This window comes from Lissotriton vulgaris, chromosome 1_2 (assembly GCF_964263255.1).
Source record: "Lissotriton vulgaris chromosome 1_2, aLisVul1.2, whole genome shotgun sequence".
Taxonomy (NCBI): Eukaryota; Metazoa; Chordata; class Amphibia; order Caudata; family Salamandridae; genus Lissotriton; species Lissotriton vulgaris.
The window spans coordinates 114,577,916-114,597,226 of NC_141686.1; the positions used below are offsets into that span (position 1 = coordinate 114,577,916).

Sequence of the window (19,311 nt, forward strand, 5' to 3'; positions counted from 1 at the left end):
TTATGGCTCCTCTGCTTTGTGCAATTTATGTAAATTAAGCACCCAGGACTGTATGCATGTTCTATTAATTTGTCCCATGCTCCGTAATTTGCGCAATCGATGGCTAAAAGTAATTTGTCTCCGCCTTGGCATTGTCACTTTAAAGGACTTTCTTCATGCACTTTATTGCCCTCCGAACGAAATGTTCTGTTTTCATATTTTTAACTTTTTTAAAGGATTTTTAGCCATTTATTAATATGTACCTGGAGATGTTTTGCCTGTCCGACCTTTGGTAGATGATCTTTTTGTGTGTATCTATTGTGTGTATCTATTGTGGATTGAAGCTTGTTCCTCAAACATTTTTGATTTCTTGTGTACTTGTTGTTGTTTATTGTATATTTTATGTGGCCCTCTTTGAGAGCCAAAACATAATAAATAAATTTGAGTTGGGACTGGGTTCCCCTCCTTTAATACTCTTTCAAAGTTTTAGTGGCTGCTGGAAGGACTGTTTTCTGGATGGTTTAGGATTTAGTAGTCAGCCACAATCGCTTTTATATTTTGTTTGGCACGGGTGTCGTGGGGGGGAAGGTGGGGGGGGGGGGAATTGCGTGGAGTTAGGTGCGAGGGGATTAATTATGAAAAGGAAAAAAACTTACCTTACAGCCGGTCCGCTCCACCTCTGCTGCTCCCCTGGCTTGGCGCCTTCACTAACTGTCCTCGAGTGGAATGGCAGTATCTCTCAGCCAATCCTGGTGCTGCCAGCAGCACCAAGATTGGCTTGGGGCACAGGTTTCTCTTCGCCCGCAGCACGTCCATTAGGAGACCGAGGGGCTCCTAATGGGCATGCGTAATTAAGTGGAAACAAAAGTGCGCATGAGTGGGCTTGGGTAAAAAATTCACCATCCGTCTCCACTCATGCGCACTTGTGTTGCTGCCTGCTGGTCCTGGTGACAATCATGTCAGTCAACATGACGCCAGACCGCCCACCCCTTCAGACTCTGAAGGGGTGGGCGGTCCAACGTCATGCTGACTGACATGATTGTCACTTCTCCCACGGCGTCTTTGAACTTGAGTAACCTGCTCAGTTTACTCAAGTTTAAAGACGCAGAGGAAGCTACGCCCCAATGGACGCACCACGCCTGGTGGTGGAGGGAGTCTCCAGACGTTGGGTGCTGACTCTGAGTGATTTGTGGTGAGAGTGTGTGTGCTGTAGCGCTGGACTGTGCGCATAGGTATGGACGGCGTCGGCAGGATGTGCGCGCGGTACTCACAAGCAGCAGGTGCAGCTTGACTCTCCTCCTCGCCCGTCGGTCGGTCGGTCGTTGTTGCAGCCACCATGCTGTAGGCGGGCATCGACGGAGGTGCAGCAGTAGCGCAGGGCTCAGGAGCCGCAGCAGACAGTGGCGTTGAAGACCTTGGGCACTGGAAGCCCTCGTGGTAGCGGGCGCCGCTGTCCATCCAGCTGTGGCCCACCAGCGCAGAAGCAGCACCGGTGGCGCCTGCATGGCCTCAGCAGGTCCCTCTAGCGCCCCGGGCTGCGGTCAAGTGGGGGATGGGGCGGAGGGCTGCACTGGAGCCCCCGCAGAGGCGATCCTCCCAGCCGCTGCAGTTCTGAGTTTTCCAGTCACTGCCTTCAGTCGGTCTGAGATTAGTCAGTCAGGAGAACCATCCTCCGTGAAGCGAAACACAGCCTGTTTTGGCCAAAATCCTTAAATTCAGCTCTGCTGCCGTGGCAGCCCTAGCCCAGCAGTGTATTGAAACGGAGGATGCCCAAAGTGCGGTTGAGTTCCGTCCTCTTCAGCCGCCATCTTAACTCGCTCGCTGTACAATAAGACGTAATCCCGGATTGTATTTACGGAGCAAGCACTCGTCAATTGTACTTTGTAATGCTTTTCTGTTAGGTGTTTGCAATACCAGACCCTCTCCCTACTCAAGACCGTGCTAGGCAAGAAGGAAGCATCACTATAAACCTCAATCGCTGCAACAAACAGGGGCCAGGGGGCACTCAATCCAGCTCTGAAAGTAGCCCCGTAGTCTGCTGCGCAACCTGCCACTGAACTTTGTGTCCTGAAATATAGCATTTTGCATATAGTGAACAGAAAAGGTTTATCATAACGTTGCTGGCACCTACATTTTTTTTTTTACTTATGATATTTTCTGTTTACGACTAAAAATGCAACCCACCCCCCTCTCAACACAAACAACGCTTTCCTTTTACCTCACTTTGGTTGGCAGTGGCTCGCGCACTCATTCGGGAGAATGAGAGACGGTTAATGACGCAGTCACAAGTAAAATCACATTTTAGTTTGTTAGGAGTTGGACAACACTGGCTGGGCCCGGGTGCACGTCTGACTGACTGCAGCGTGAGAAGATGGATGAATATTATTGCATTGGGAAACCGTGCGAGTCTCTTTGTTTTTAGATGTCTGCATGACTCGGAGCATTGGACCCTCGACTCGGTGTCTCTTTGTCTAGGGCGTTTTCACATTAGAAAATAAAACAGACGGGCAGCAGGAGTCTGTAAGCCCCGTCCTTTTCGGATTGGGGGGGCGGGGTTTTCTTTAGAGAAAGAAATGAAAAAAATATTCCACTCAATCCGAAAAGGATGGGGCTTACAGCGAAAAGAGATGGTCACAGAGACCTCATCTCCAATGGTTGGCCGCCATTTAGGAGGCAAGCCAATGGAGAATAGGGGCAGGTTTAAGCCTCGCTAATCTGAGACATAGGATCTCGCCAGCGAGACCTAAAAATGCTGTTACAAACATTCACAAAGTGGAAGGGGTCCCTTCCCATTTGCAAATGGGTCACCACCTACTTGAATTAGGTAGTAAAATGCAAATGTTTTGCAACCGCATTTCGGTCATAAAACATTTCTACATACTTCTGCAATTCAGTATTACGAAGGGACGCCCTAAACAAGTTCCTTTCCTAATAGCGAATCGCAAACCCATTTTGCGATTCGGTATCAGGTTACCGAATTGAAAAATGGGTTTTGATACATGTAAAAAGCCTTTTTTTTGTTCGCAAAAGGACAGATTCTGCGAATCGTCCTGTTTGCGAACGCAAAATGTCTTGATACATGTAGCGCATAGTATCCACTAGGAATATTATTACTAAACGCAAATATTTTTTTTCCAGCTCACAGAAAAGATAAGTTTATGCTCCAAGCCTAGTGTGTTTAACTACTTATGCCTCAATTTCTCCACAGTGTGATCTTGTAAGCCATCTAGATTGCCACAAACCTAAAGTGGATCTAGTAATGTCCCACACATTAATAGATGCTACTATTGTGGTAATTGGAATCAATGAAAGTATCCATAGTACAGAACTAGGATTGAAAGTCCTGTTAACTTTCCTCCTCCTGTCTCCCGATTTTTCTGGCACAAGTGTCGTAAAGCATCTCTCTAAATGTGCATAGACCAATCTAAAATCTATCCTTCTCTGTTCTAAAGGAGAGTTTGGTAGGTGAGTCTCTGAGGAAAGGTGACTGGTAGTCTTTACAAAATGTTTCTGTAGCCATTCTACCTTTTGACAGAAAAACACTTTTATTTATTTATTTATTTGCGGGTTTATAGAGCGCTAGAATAAACTCCCAAGGGAGTATCTCCGCGCTATCTGACTGCTGAGCCTGCAGGAGAACGAATTCCATGGCTCCACTCTGGTTCTTAAACTGTGTGGTTAGATCTGGAACAAGAACGTCTTCAGCTTTTTTCTGAAGGCCAGATGATTTTCTAGCTGCCTAAGCTGGAGAGGGAGACCACTCCATATCCTCGGTCCCCTCACAGACAGAGCCTTACCCCCTTGCCTTACCCGCTTGATCCTAGGAATAGTGAGAAGCATTTGGTCACTGGACCGTAAAGCACGAGAAGGAACATACGGCACAAACTTGTCTGCCAGATAGGAGGGACCCAGACCATGAAGTCCTTTGTGGACCGTACAACAGATCTTAAAAATAACTCTCTGGCGGATGGAAAGCCAATGAAGCCTGGCAAGAAGAGGTTTTGAAGATGTTCTCGGAGGGGCATTTAAAACCAGCCTGGCTGCGGTGTTCTGCACAACCTGTAACCTATCCAGATCCTCCTCATTAGCTGACAGCAAGAGACCATTACAATAGTCGAGACGACTGATAAATAACGCCTGGACCAGGGTCTTTCTGATGGTGTCTGGAAGCAATGGAAAAACTCTGCGCAGCAATCCAATGGTCCGAAAACAAGATCCAACAATGTTGGTAACATGCTGCTTCAAGCTGAGTTCTTGTTCCAGACGGACCCCTAGGTTCTTGACTATCTGCCTAGGCTCGGGGACTGGGCCTAGATCTAAAGGCCACCAGTCAGGAGCCCAGCAGATCTTAGCCTCCCCGAAAAGCATAACCTCTGTCTTTGAAACATTGCACTGCAACATATTCAAAGACATCCACTGGGAAACTGCTCTCATCCCCTCAGAGAAAGAATGTAATACCTCTGGAGTAAGATGGTCAAAGGGAAAGAGCAGCTGGGTATCGTCAGCATAAGATACTGGGCAAAAACCAAAGGCTCTCAGGATATTAGCCAGGGGGGCCACATAGATGTTGAATAATGTAGGGCTCAAACAGGAGCCCTGTGGCACCCCCTTAGTAATCCTGGTCTCCTCGGATCGGAAATCGCCCATGGTGACACATTGGGTCCGATCCGAAAGAAAGCTCTTTAGCCAAGCCAGTGCCATACCCCCTAGTCCACTCCCAGTCAGACGCTCGACCAAAATTTCATGTGAGATGGTATCAAAAGCTGCCGATAAATCTAGCAGCACCAGGACAGCTGATTTTCCCCTGTTCCTGGAGCATGCGTAGATCATCGGTGATCGACAGCAAAGCTGTTTCCGTGCTGTATTTTGGTCTAAAGCCCGACTGAGATGGATCTAGGGCACCAGTGTGTTCCAGGTGATTGGACAAATGCTTATTGACGTGCTTTTCTATGACCTTTCCCATGAATGGTAAAAGGGAGATGGGTCTCAAATTGGTCATGTCAGCCCATGCAGTGGCGGTGTTCTTGCGGATAGGTCGCACTTGGGCTCTCTTCCACTCCAATGGGACACAACCTGTGTCCAAGGAGAGGTTGACCAAACTTTGTATTTCTGGTGCTAATATGCTCCTCACTGCAACCATCACTCTTGGTGGAAGCTGGTCCATAGGACTCCCACTCTTTATAGTTGTAATGAGTCCCTCCACTTCAGTCAAGGTGATATTAGAAAAGTTCGACAGAGTGGAAGCGATGATCTTTTTATTCGCTGGGACAACAGTGGGAAGAGTAACATGTCCAATGGAAGCAATGGAGGCATGAATCTTCTCATAGATGGTTTCAATCTTGTTCGTAAAGAAGCAAGAAATATCATTACAAAGTTGTTGAGATGAAGTGTCAACACTCTCACATGCTGCCGGCTTCAAGAAGGAGTTCAGTATTTAAGAAACGTTGTCAGTTAGTTACACATATATGAGAGCGACATCTCCTCTAAATGCTCAATTTTGGATACATTGTATTTTCCCTCACTGGTGAGTCCATTTATGGCTGCTTCAGACTATGCCTAGCAGATTTACTTGGTTCTACCTTTCATGATATGCTCTTCCATAATAGCTTTACTTGGCGAAGAAAAACTTCCCAACAATCCTTAATTATTGTGACCTCATTCGTTCCGCATATCATAGGTCAGTAGGCTGGGGCCTCATTCTTTTGGAGGAACCAAGGCATTTGGTGAGTTTCTGCTATCTCACTGTATAGTGAATATGTTGAGCATCACAACCTATTTATTGCTTAGTTCTTAAATCCCACTTATCCACTTTCTTTCGGAACTATTTAGGAGGCATTTTATACCAACTGAGAAATTAATATCTATGCTTTATGCAAGCCACGTCCTTAAACTAGATTCCTCTTGAATAGTTGCCATATACCTTAGTGTTATATTGAACATAATAATATTGCGTATATAATTGCCATGCCATTCTTACAGCCTTAAGATATGTGCATGATCAGAAGGTTCCAGGTAGTTAAGAGGTAGCCTGGTCCTAATTAATTGTCCCCTCTCAGTGCACACTCCCACTAGCAATGACATATTTTATAGTAATTCTGTAAATTGTTTCTATCAAACCATATTCAATCCATGTTCCCAGTTACAGTTTGGATAAATGAGGTTGTAGTCATTCTAGATATTGGACACAGTAATTTATGGCCTTATTCAGGCTTCCCTAATGCATGTTACACTGTGTTCTGCCAATGTGTGTGTATTCTCTAGATGAACCTCTGATTAATATAAAGACCCCCTTCTTAGTTTGTAATGATAATTTGCAGGATCCGAGATACACGGCTGAGAATATTTCCTCAAAATGCCACTTTTTCCTTAATTGAAAAGTAATTATTGTGTCCACTTAATGTTTTTTACCATTATCTGTCGATTGGATCATTTTTCATCATTTTGTGACGGGATTTTTAGTTTGAATGTCATCACTTTTCATTTAGTGGTCTTCGTGTGGGAGAAACAAAGCCGTAACAGATGCCCACAAAGTCTGTGTGGTATATTTGCCTCCATCCCACTCGATCACGGAGTGCGACATCTGCAAGAAAAGCTCCAAAAGGACATTAAAAGACATGCTGGAATTCATGAGGACAGAAGGGCAAAAGAAGAAAATGAAGAGGCTAGAAAGATCTTTCTCTGGACCAGCTTCCATTTTCCATCATCTCTCTGAAAAGCATCACAGAGGACGATCAAGGGAGAAAAAAACATCACTCTCATTGTGACCGTAGGGCAACAGCGATATCGCAGTCCCCTTTGAAAACCACGGCCCGTCCAGTTCACTATCATGAAAAGCATCTACAAGATATTAAGGTCAATCAAGGTCAAAACATTGACCGCAAAATTCATCATCATCGAGAAGACACTGATTGCCATTACAAGTCTTACCAACGTAGAGTATGTATAGTATGCCGTCTGTCATATTGACGTTGAGATTTAATACGCCGTCTGTTACTTCATCATCATCGTTGAAAAAACAGAAATGGTCTACATCGCAAGTCTCTAAAGCTTGATCCATTTCACAATCAGCAGTCCAAACTATATATTCTTCAGCTTCTTAAGCAGTACAATTTCTTCTCTGAACGAGCAAATTAAATCCAGAAAAAGACATAGCAAGAAATCAATAACTACCCCTCCAAACATATATCTGGCATCATCTCCGAATTCAACACACTCACCATATCGGCCTATCACTCTGATTATACCTCTCAAGGATCCAAAAGGGACTCCTCTGAAACCACCTAATCTTTCGCCGCCCAGTAAAGCATGCAAGACAACTTTGCTGTCCCCTTTTTGAAAATGAAAACCTGAATTTCTATGCAAATCGCAGGAGCAAAAGAGTAGTAGACAGTCTTCTCCTGGTGTTTCTTCAGAATTAAAGAGAACAAGATCACAATCACACTCTCCATATACAGATAATGATATGACATCATACTCCTTCTTCACCAGCTCATTCAACCAGTTGATGACATCATCACTTTCCAGGATGCATTAGCCAGAGGAGCAACAAGGTTAAATATTCCTCTGGAGACACCTCAGACAATTGTGTCTGTTATCCTGAAAACGTTGCAACCTAGGATAATACCCTGATAATTGTTGCCTCTAATACCAGGTCTTCAAGAGGTAGCAGAAGAACTGTTTTTGACCCCTGCTACAGTAAAGGCGGTAACACCGCATTTACTGAAAAAATACATGCCTCCTGACCAGGACCCAAACTTTCTCAGAATGGATCCTAATCCAGAGTCGGGTATAGTAACAACAGTCAGGAGAAGACATGGTTCTGCGCCTTAGCTGGCTGCTCCCCCTGAAAGAGAGAGCAAATGTGTTATTTCTACTGGCAGAAATATGTGTGGAACTGCATCTACACAACTTAAACATGCAAATGCTACTGCACTTCGCAGAAGCTACTACAGGTAAGTTTGGGATGGTATGAAGTCCTTTAAGAAGGATTTACAAAAACATTGCCAGCAGGATTATATGGAAACGGTTGAGGATGATTCCCTAGTGGCAAATCAAACAATTAGTTCTGTGGTGGACGCCGTAGAACATTGTGCCACAGGCTACTGACATGGCATTTCTGATCAAAGCTTCTGTTGTCTTAGATAGTAATTTCCAAAGCTAGTATCTCAATTAAAAATAGTAAATCTTTCCTTTTCGGGTCAATCCTTATTTGGCCAACATACTGAAGATAAAATACCTCAAATGAAAAATGAGGCTGAGGCACACAAAGCAGTTGGTATTAGGAAGATTAAAAAAAAATAATAATATAGGCCAAATGATCTAAATTGTTTCCAACAGAAGGTTCAACACCCAAAATGGCTTTACCAACCGCAACAGAAACAAAATCAGAAGTCTCCATACTGAAAGAGATATCAAAAGAGAGAAAGCAACACCCCCAAAATCTTCACATTCAAGAGGAATAACATTTCTTAGGAAATAATGTTCCCTCAATTCCCCATTCCCGGACAGTTTCCCACTCCTGTAGTTCGAGCGGATTGAAGCACCTTTAAGAGTGGGAATTAATAAGGTCCAACAAGCGGGTTCTAATAATCATACATAAGAGGCTCCTACAACTACTTCAGGACATTACCATTTTGTGTACCTGTAAAGTCAGCATCGAATTCTCAGAACGACATCCTACAGAAGGAAACCAAACTCTTAATAGGGCTATCTCATCAACAAAATATGGGGTATACTCAAAATATTTTCTGGTAAACAAAAATAAGTCCTCCCTTACAACACTGTCCAATTTTTTACCTACATCCTCTCAATAAAATGATGCTAAAAGAAAAGCTCACAATGCTACGTCTCCATCAAAGTTTCCCACATATAAAAAAAACTATTGGCTCTCTTTAATGGATATACAAGAAACACATTTCCACATTCCAATTGGAACCCAACACAGAAAATATCTGAGATTTATGGTGGGAAATGCCCACTATCAATACACTGTTCTGCTGTTCTGACTAAAATCCTCTCCAAGAACATTATCAGAATGCAGGGCAGTTTTTCAGCTTATCTGAAAAACATTTTTGTTTAACCATATTTAAACAATAGGCTTATAAAAGCGAATACTCATTTGAATAAAAAAGAGACTTACTGTTCACTCTTAATCTTCTTTAGAGTTAGGTCTCATTATTAAGATGCAGAAATCAATTGAGAAGTCAGTGCAATTTCTCACGTAGTTGGGAGGATTCGCAAACCCAATGACAGAATGAGTGTATCCTTCAGAGCAGAGAGTCTTACCTATCCATCAGAAATGCCTTGATCTGAAACAAACCAGCAATCCCACAAGTCGTTAAATCGCATCTCTCCTGGGATTTATGGCATCTATATAGTCCCAATAACAAGAGTATTCATGCGACCTCTGCAACAATGACCAGAGGGCTAATGATCACAGAAAAGAGGCAAATGGGAAGATCATCTCTGACTAACCACTCATGCGGAACAGTCTCTAAAATGGTAACACATCATTTAAATTTCATGAAAGGAGTCCCAATCCTGAAAACACTTCCCGAAACTCTATAGTGACAGATGCATCATTGGCAGATTGGGAACCAAACCTCTATCAACTCAAAGGACAAGGCATTTGGTCTTCCAAATAGTAAGCATACCACACCAGTCTGCCAGATCTAGCGTTCCCTAAATTAATTTAACATAATGATACAAGCATACAACTACACTACCATGCATTACGTAACAAATAAGGAGGAACAAGATCAAGATAACCGTCTCTTAAGGCATAGACAATGTGGCACTGGCCGTTAGCTGAAGGAATCAGTTTACATGAACCAAGATGCCGATTTTATCCGTAGATACTACTAGGAAAATCCAAAATGGGTCTTAAACAATATTCTGTTAGCCACCGGTTCAGTTTTCTAGGGCAAACATTTTCCACTGCACCATGAGTGGCTGGATAGGAATTATTTCTCTATGCTCTCCTATATAAGAAAGTATAAGACTAATGCGTGCTAAGAAAGCAAATGATGAAGACCATAAGGTTTGTATATGTACAGCGCTTTGTGGTGGTGTTTCTTATTAAGGCTATGGTTTACTGTAAAGAAAAAGATTTATGATGCAATCAATTGATGGCGTGTGTGTTATGTTATTTGTGCTTGTTAAGCACACTATCACCCGCAAGGGTATCTTAGTGCTCAGCAGGCATGTGTGCCTAGCCCTACATATGGTAGGTTGGTTCAGCTTCCTGCGAAATTTCAAAAGAGAGAAAGATGCTCTGATGTGGAGTGGGAGGTTGTTCCATGCTGTAGAAGTGATGTAAAAGAATGCCTGTTGTTATCTGGTTCTGTTTGTAGGTGGGATGTGTGCAAGTAGGAATCCTGCCGTGCAGACGTTTTGGAGTAGTTGGTGGAAGGAGATTCCATGGCCCCCCAGCCTGGGTACACCACCTACACCTAAAGACAATATAAAAAGTTTAGGGGTATGGTTGGACAAATCCCTGACTTTTAACACCAAGGCAACCAAGCTATCAGCAATTAGTGTTGGTCTTCTCAGGATGTTGAAAAAAGTTCTTCCACTTTTACCTGGGAAAGCCAAACAGATAGTCATCCAAGGTCTGATCTAGTCTCGATTAGACTTTAGTAATGCCCTGTACCTAGGTGCGCCTGACTACACACTGCGGAAACTGCAGATTATTCAGAATTGCGCTGCCCGCATGCTGCTTCAGCTGCCCCGCAGAGTGTCAGCAAAGCCTGGGCTTAGGAGCCTACATTGGCTGCCGGTGCGGGAAAGAATTTGCTTCAAAGCAATGTGCATCTCCCACCAGGCCTATTGGAAGTAAACAACTCCGTTCAAGTCAGGCCTTTTTGGCCACAGTCCCCCGAGTTAAGAGAACTAGAGCAGGTGGTAGGCTGTTTTCTTACAATGCCGCCAAACTGTGGAATCGACTCCCGCTTCAGCTCAGGGCTAACCTTAATTTGCTTTCCTTTCGTAAGCAACTAAAAACTTTTCTTTTTAACATATACAACTAGTTCTCTGCGACGACTGGTTCAGCGGTTAGCACCACTTTCTTTAGCGCTTGGACGCCCCAGGGCAGCAATTGCGCTTTATAAATCCTCTTTTCATTTAAGTTCATTTCAACTGTTCAAGGACGTGAGGCCTGAGTTGTGTAGTGTCTTGTACGTATGTGGGAGGAGTTTGAATTGAGCGCATTTGTGTATGGGAAGCCAGTGTAGTTCCCTAAGGTGTAGTATGATGATAGGTCTATGTGGGAAGTTGACTATAAGTCTTTCAGCCAATTCCTGAATGGTTTGTAGGCTTATAGTGAGTTGCTTGGTGATCCAGGTTAGAGAGTGATCCTGTAGTCCAACTTGCTAGTGACAAGGGAGTAAGTGACCATTTTTCTAGTGTTGCTTGGGAGCCATCTGAAACAGTATCTTCAGGATGTGGAAGCAGAATACAGTGATGGCGTTGACTTGTGTGGTCATGTCCAATTTGCTGTTGATGATTATTTTTAGGTTCCTGGCATGGGTCCGAGTTCGACTGGCTTCCAGTTGTAGTTCCATGGTGAGGTGTTCTTGCCAAAGATCACTACTTCTCTCGTCTCATTATTGAGCTTGAGACAATTGGCTTTCATCCAGTGAGCGACTTTTGGTCATGCAGCCAGTTTAAGAGATGTCTGCCTGGATAACAGACGGCACCCACAGAAGGTCTACCTACTGCTCTCCTTTATTGTGATTAAGACAAATGTCCTAAAGGACATTTTATAGCCAGGAAATCTGGGCTATCGTTCCATTTAAATGGGACCCTTGCTGACACCTAAACGTGCACTGGTCAAAGCCCTGTTCTTGCCCACCAGTGAATAAGCAGGTGGCCAGACTTAAGAGTGGTACCTGGTGACACTCTGTTGCTCAGTAAACCTCCTACTGTAGAGATTCTGGATGTTCAGATTTCAACCAGGAAGGTGAACCCCATTGCATTCCCTACAACTCCCTTAAATATGAATTCTAAGACGATTGAGTCGTTCGAAAAACAAATCTTCTTTTCAGCTAGCCCAGCATTGAAATTGGTCAACACAATCTGCTTGTTGGGCTTTTATATGAATGCTGTGTTTAGGACTTGGCCAGTGAGATCTTGCTGGCGGTCCTGGAAGTCCATAGGGCTGCCCGGCTCAAAAAATTCAGGAAAATCAAAATTAAGTCAAATACTTAATCTGTGCTGATACTCTCGCTCTATGGGATGTTTTGGATACGAACAAGGTCTTTCTCATCGATATATCTTCCGTTCACTGTTCAACTGAAAAGCTGATTCTGACTTGGAATATTTCAAAGAAAGTATGGCCAAGGCACACTCCCTATTTTTTTTCCTCACAAGTTTAGAATATTCTAAAGCTACTCGAGGGGGCTTGAGATAGAGCAATCATCTGTATCCCCATTTGCTGCTGCAATCCCCCTGGCCCTTTCAAGGGTGGGGATGTGAATTTGGTAGGCAACAACAGGCCTGCAAGTGCATCGGTCTTCCCAATCCCCTTCCCCTGCGGCAGCAGCCACCAAGCTGCTTAGTAGCTTCCTGTGGGAGGCAGGATCTAGCATTTTCATCCAAGGTAGAAATCCATCCCATCTGACTGTTGGGTCCATTTCATGTCGCCCTGTCAACCCTTCCCCATTACCAACCTCCCCCACATGAGTCAATCAATTAATCAATCAGTACATTTGTAGAGCACGCTACTCACCTGTGAGGGTCTCAAGGTGCTGGGGGGGGAAAGGAGGGGTGGGGGGCGGGGGCGCTATTGCTCGAATAGCCAGGTCTTGAGGTGTTTCCTGAAGGTGAGATGGTCCTGGGTCAGTCGTAGGTGCGCGGGGAGGGAGTTCCATGTCTTGGCTGCCAGGTAGGAGAACTATCTTCCTCCGGTGGTGGTTCTGCGAATCCGTGGGATGGTGAATCTCAAGGGAACACCTATGCATTCTTTTGCAAGAAGTGCAACGTGTAGTTTCCAAAGGAGCTATCAAGATGGTTCAAGACTTGGAAATAAGGTAGAGTTGCTGCGCTAGTTATTGCCTTGTGCCAAATAAGGATGGGATTCTTTGGCACATCTTAGACCTTCCTCCTCTAAATGCCTTCCTGTGGAAGGACACACCAAAATATTCACGTTGGCCCAGATCCTATCTGCCTTAGACCATAGGAATTGGGTCTTTAAACATGCAGGACACAAATTGCATTTTTAGTTTGTCGTGCTGGCCTTTGGCCTCACTAGTGTTTGTAAAGATGAAGTGGTGGTTTCTGCCCATCTTCAGAGATCTGGTATACTTGTTTTCCCTTTCCCTGTCTGTTGAAGAAAGGCTTGCCATAGTCGGTCCTAGACCACCTCCAGATGACGGCCAACCTCTGATGTCGCACCGGACTCCTTTGCAGAAGTTTACTTTCATTTAAGCTGTCCTGGATACTGTACAGTTCCAGTTCAAGGACTTCCCTTCATTGCAACAAGTGAGCCTGGGTCTCATTAAGAGTAGCTCTGAGGCTTCTTGGCCATTTAGCTTCCTGCATCCTCATTGTAGACTTTCTGGTGGCATATGCAGCCTCTGCTGTAGTATGTGAACTTCCAGTGGGCCCATCACCAAGGAAACCTGTTGGAGGCTATTTAGATCTCAATGGAGACTGCACACAGTCTGAACTGTGGCCACTAGGGTCAGCAGCGAGCCTCTCTGCCTTTCCTAACTAGACCTGACAAACACATCAATCCTGGGTTGGGAAAGGTCATTTGGGAGAGGTAGAGATCAGGGAACTCTAATGAAACCCTGACTTCATATCAACTTGTTGGAGTTATGAGCCATTTGGTTGGCCTTAAAGGCCTTCCTTTGTACTTCAAAGGGAGTGTGGAGCAGATTCTTACGCTATGCAGTATTGCAACAAGCAGGACGGGATGGGGTTCTAGGCCGTGTGTCAGAAATCTCTGCATCTCTGGAGTTGGTTGGAGTGTCGAGGCATCTTCTTGATTGTGAACCACCTGACAGTCTTTGAATGCCAGAATGGACGAGCTTGGCAGACTATATCTGACAGACCCCGAGTGGCCATTATATCCTGATGAGGAGCAGGTCATCCAGCAGTAGGGAGAGCCCTCGCTAGATCTTTTCACTACTGTTGAGAAAGTGCAGTGTCAAAATATTTGCGTGTCTGAATTTCCGCAGGAGATGAGTTCCAGCTGGAATGGAACATTGGACACTATTAAAGGTTATTTGTCTGGCTTTTCAGTCTTCTTTCATTTGCCAATTTGCCAGACCAATATTTCTTGCTTACATCACTTGTTATGATGAGGTTTATAGAAGGCTTTACACTTGTTTACTCCCAAACCGTTTGTGAGGCCACAGTTTGCCCTTAATTTGGTCCTTAATTTGGTCTCAATGTTCTCAGGTTCATGCTCTTTGAGCCGATGCATAGTTGCTTGCCGCGTCTCTTGACTTTAAGGGCTATTGTGTGAGTGAGCTTCAGGCACTGTTGGTTCATCTGTCCTACGCCACCTACAAAACAGGTGTCAAGAACTTGGACAGCCTTCTTTCCAAACGTGGTAACTCCTTTCTTCTTTGAGGAGTCAATCACCCTACATTATTTGCCCCTAATCACCACTCGAAAAAGGAAGAGAGTCTTTATCGGCTGGACTCTCAGAGGACCTAGGTTTTTTATTGATCATACCAGATATCACAGTGTGAACAATCAGCTTTGTGGGGTCCTCTCGGGAGAAAAAAGGGAAGGCTGTTCCAAAGACTGCCCTGTCGAGGTGGGTAGTCCTTTGCAAGAAGCTGTGTTGTGCACCTGCCAAGAAGGTCTGAGAGCCCATTCTACCAGTTTATAACCCTACTACCACTGTTGGCTCATAAACTGCCTGTTCTTGAAATTTGCCAGGCTGCCACGTGGGCATCAGTATAGAACTTAATGGAATCACTATTACCTTGACAACCAGATTCGGCAGGAAGGAAATTACACCAGCTCAGTCCTGCACAAATGTTTGGTCTGAATCCCCTCTACGGACTCTCTACCTGGGAGGTACTGCTACAGTATCTTTCCTAAGGTGAGGAATCTATAGTTAGAAGTATCCATAAAAAGAACACTTACCTTTGGTAGCACTTTTTCTGGTTGTTGCTCTAACTCCAAATTTCTCATTGCCCTCCACCTCCACGTTCTGTGGGGTGGCCTCCTTTCAACATGTTGAAAAATCCCAAGTTAGAAATCTGCACACTGGTTCTTCCAGTTGTTCATGCTCCATGTCTGAGAGCACAGAAAGAGACAAGCAAGAAACCGGCATCAGCATGCATGGTTGGCGCTTATATGCATCTTTGCTGTATCATTTCTGCACCAGTATGAAGTCCATATGGAGCTACACTGCACCGCACTACCTAGCGGCACGCATGAGCATTGTTGGTCAAATCTTTCTGGATCCAGTATGGCACCTGTTGAGTATTCTAAAGTGAGGATTAGGGATCTGAGGATAGCTCAAGTATCTAGTAGAAAGAGCGCTACCGAAGGTAAGCAACTTGTTCAGTGTGAATGACATGTGGTTGACTCTGTGCATGAGAAATCCTCTTTAGCATTTGTGCGTTGCTTTGTGTATTTAACTTTGTTTAATGCCAGTATGTTTGTTTATTGTAAATTGTCCATGTATACTCACATTTACCCCATAATCCCATATTACATTTTCGGCTGCTCTGGTGGGTCTGGTTTGTGCAATAGAAAACTGCTCATAAGTAAATGAAGAACTTGCACTCTTCTTGAGAATGACCTTTAATCACTTGGAACAGCAGCTAGACAGAACAACCAACACCCCCTAGTTTACCTGGATAGAAATCGAATGCATCAGCCTAGTTGAACAGTTGTAAGGCTCGAACAATGCTAACCTTAGGGAAACATACAAAGACATTTCTGTGGAAGTTAGCCTTCTTTTAAGTCCTTCATAACATTTGTGATGTATGTTTAAAAGGAGAAAAGAATAGATCTATTTTCAGCTGTCATATTCTCATGTTGGAAGAGAAGGATTCTAGTGTTTGTAGCCTATGGTGACTCCCAATGATATTCAATCTCAAAGCTTCCCAAAATGTAAGTTAGATTCAGCTTCTTTCTCTGTCGATTGTCGACTTCGAACTTAATGACACTGTTAAAAATGATATCTTATCTGTTTGACCACTCCAATTGACTATTAATGTGTGGCCATTTGCTTGATTTTTTTGTTCCCCTCATATCTGTGTAGAGTGACTCCGTCAGATGCTGGCTCTTCAGGAAGTGATCAGTCCAGCGGGAAGGAGTCCGCAGAAGAAACTGTGAAGGCACCGGTGCCTCCCCAGGAAAGTAAAACACGCAAGGCTGTCAAAAGTGGTTAGTATGATTTCTCAAATTTGCAGTTAGCCATGTCCTGTCAAGTCTGCACACCAGTACCTTCTATCACTTGTATAATTTTTCTATAACATTTTGTTTCCTACATCACCGTGGGTTTTTAGGAGCCCTGCAGACAAGCAGTGGAAATGAGCAGCACTCTTCAGCAGCTATTTTTGAGCATGTGGACAGGGTATCCCATTCATCTGATCTCAGCAGGCGTTTTCCCAGCAAAATCCAGCTCATCGCCATGCAGCCGATACCAGCCCGTCCCATGCATAGTTTTGTGATTACTGACCGTGTCGCAGAGACAAACAAGATAAACAAAGAGGTAGGAAAAATACAAAAATGAAGGTATGTGCATCAAAATCAGCCCTGTTTGTATCAGAAATGTTTGTATATTCCTGAGAGGAATAAAGGTTACGTCTCCAGGTTTGCTTGGCACTGTCAGAAAGAAATGAATTTCGCCAGGCGCTCTTCATTAATAGTCATAAGCACCAATAGATACCAGCCATTCTTAGGATCCTAACAATGTGTAAAACTTGTCTGTAGAAAAGGCAAATTGTAAAAATAATAAATAATTTTGGATAACACACCGATTATGTATGAACTAAACAAACAGGAAGGGATGACATGCGAGACTGCCATTCGGCAACTATAGCCATCTTTTGAAGTGGCTCCTCATCAGAAATATTTCCATCACAGCTGTCCATATGCGACAACAACAAAGCAAACCCGATGCTCATCGATGCATCACATAAAGTCAGAGGTGAGTCCTCTGCAGTAAAGTTAATTTTTTTTTAAACCTTTATTTTTCAAATTACACACCAGAAACTATGAACTCCTGAGCAGCACTGTGATCGAAGGTTGCATTACAACAGTTGAGTGTACAAAACACAATATGCATCATATTACCATGTACAGTAAATTGTAAATTGTTGTGTCTTGTAAAGCGCACTGCTACCCGGAGGCCTCGTAGCGCTATAGACCGCTGGGGAACCCGTCCTGGCTTTCCCTGTGAGATAGTCCCTCCTGGGGGTCTCCAAGGTGAAACCAGGCATCCCCGGCGTTTGTGTGGGGCCGTTGTGGAGATGAGGCAAGCTAATGCCCAGAGTTGCCGAGTGTGCTCCCTGGTCGGAGTAGGCACCGATGCGAGAATTATCAGTCCGCTGATCCTGGTCCAAGACCCTGCCGCGTCGGGAATCGAACCCTGGTCCCGGGCCGTTCTCTGCACTCGGGTCTGCCGCCTCTAACCAGTGAGCCACACCTCTCCACTATAGTAATCGATAATACCAGTTGAGGTAGCAGATATGTAGTAAAGGTCCGTAGCAAATATTCCATCACTGTGGATGGAGGTAGAAAAATCTCGAAAGGCGTTTGAAACTGCTGTCTTCAGTGTCTTAATGTCCGGTTACTGTGAACCAGGATTAATGCATCTTGTATGAACTTGATAAAGATTTGTTTCCCACCACTATGGTTAATTCAAAAGGTGATCATGAACCCGAAACAGGCCAAGACGAGCATCATCATACTTGCACTGTCCTCGCTAATCACAGGTCTGATTTTCTTGTCCCTTCAATTGCAAAGGAGATTGCTGTGCAGTCTGGACCTTGTATACAGAACACAAGATATAATGCTGCAAGACTACTTAGAAACTAAGATTGTGTTGGTCTTGCTTCTTAGTGTCTCCAATCTGGGCATATAAATGTGCCTAGAGGCGGTTTGCCCATTGTTAAAGAAATCAAGAGGTCGAATATACTAGATCATCCAACATTGAGAAGTGAAAGAAATGTCGCAACTCATTTCTTGTGAAGTCTTTAACACACTATTTTTCCAGAAAGACGTGGTATTGTACAGCCTTCGGTATTAGAGAAAATGGGTCTGCAAGTTAATTTCATAAACGCCCATTTTGCAGCTGTCTCTACACAAGGTCAGTAATTAAAGATATTTAGAGGGCCTACAATGTCAGAAACCTATTCTCTCTTAGAAGGTAAATATAATGTTTTCCATATTTGATGGGTTCTCTCTTTGATCCCATGAACTGAGACAGTGTTTTCCAGAAAGATGTCTTCCTAGAAGCTGTCTCTTATGCATGCAGGGTAAGCAGAACTCCATAAACCCAGATTCCTCACTAAAGTTGCTCTGATTTCCCTTTAAATCAAAATATATAGCTACCTAATATTCCCCAAACCCTTCTTCGCCAGCAGAAAATCCCCTCCCGTTCCGATGTATGAGGAGTTCCCTATTCTACTTAAGTTAGATAAAGGTAACTAGAAAAGATCATCCATTGTTTTAGTTATGTTTCCTCTTGACAGAGGCGAAGATGTCAAAACATTGTGTTTGGTTTCATAACATGCTTTTGAAGACCCCCAAACTCTAAATCATTAAAGGAATGCCTAGGGCTAATTAAACAAAGGGAAACGCAGCTACTATAGCACCTTTTCAAAGGGATCAGTCCACCATTTTGTGAGGCACTGTTTTTTAGACTCCAAATTCAGAACAGCTACGTAGGTTGGCTTAGTGTCTCTGTGAAACCTCTTTGGTCAGTTGACACTTGTATTGTGGTTATCCACTTCCCCTCAGCTCTAACTTCTTTGATATTTCTTGGTGTATGAGAGGGAATGTGTAAGAACATCCGTTAAAATCTAATAACGGAGCATGAAAAGATACTTGAAATCCTAGTTCACCAAAGAAGAATGTGTATTGAATACATAATACTACCTACCACTGCAATGGAAAAGCAGGACAGATGCTACTTTACTTTAAGATCGTATTGCCTTACTGCAAAATTAACTAATAGTCAGCTGACAAATCAGTACATCTGTGAATTCTAGTTTTCTGCAAAAACTCTATTGCTGGTCTTCCCTCTTTAATTTTTTTGTTTTTCTTTAGATACACATACATGTTTAAAAAAGGTGGTGCACAATTATCTTTGTAAATGGTTTCATCAACATACTTAATGTTCGTGAGTTCAGAGAA

The 19,311-nt window shown here is 43.7% G+C and overlaps 1 protein-coding gene across 1 annotated transcript in view; it reads left to right on the forward strand.

Moving 5' to 3' along the window:
* The window catches only part of KIAA1549 (KIAA1549 ortholog), a 539,186-nt gene that overhangs the window by 332,043 nt on the left and 187,832 nt on the right, over positions 1-19,311 (forward strand). The window contains exons 12-13 of the mRNA XM_086952955.1: positions 16,211-16,335; positions 16,458-16,663. Coding sequence (XP_086809081.1) covers positions 16,211-16,335; positions 16,458-16,663 — 331 coding nt within the window. The remainder of the gene's footprint in view (positions 1-16,210; positions 16,336-16,457; positions 16,664-19,311) is intronic.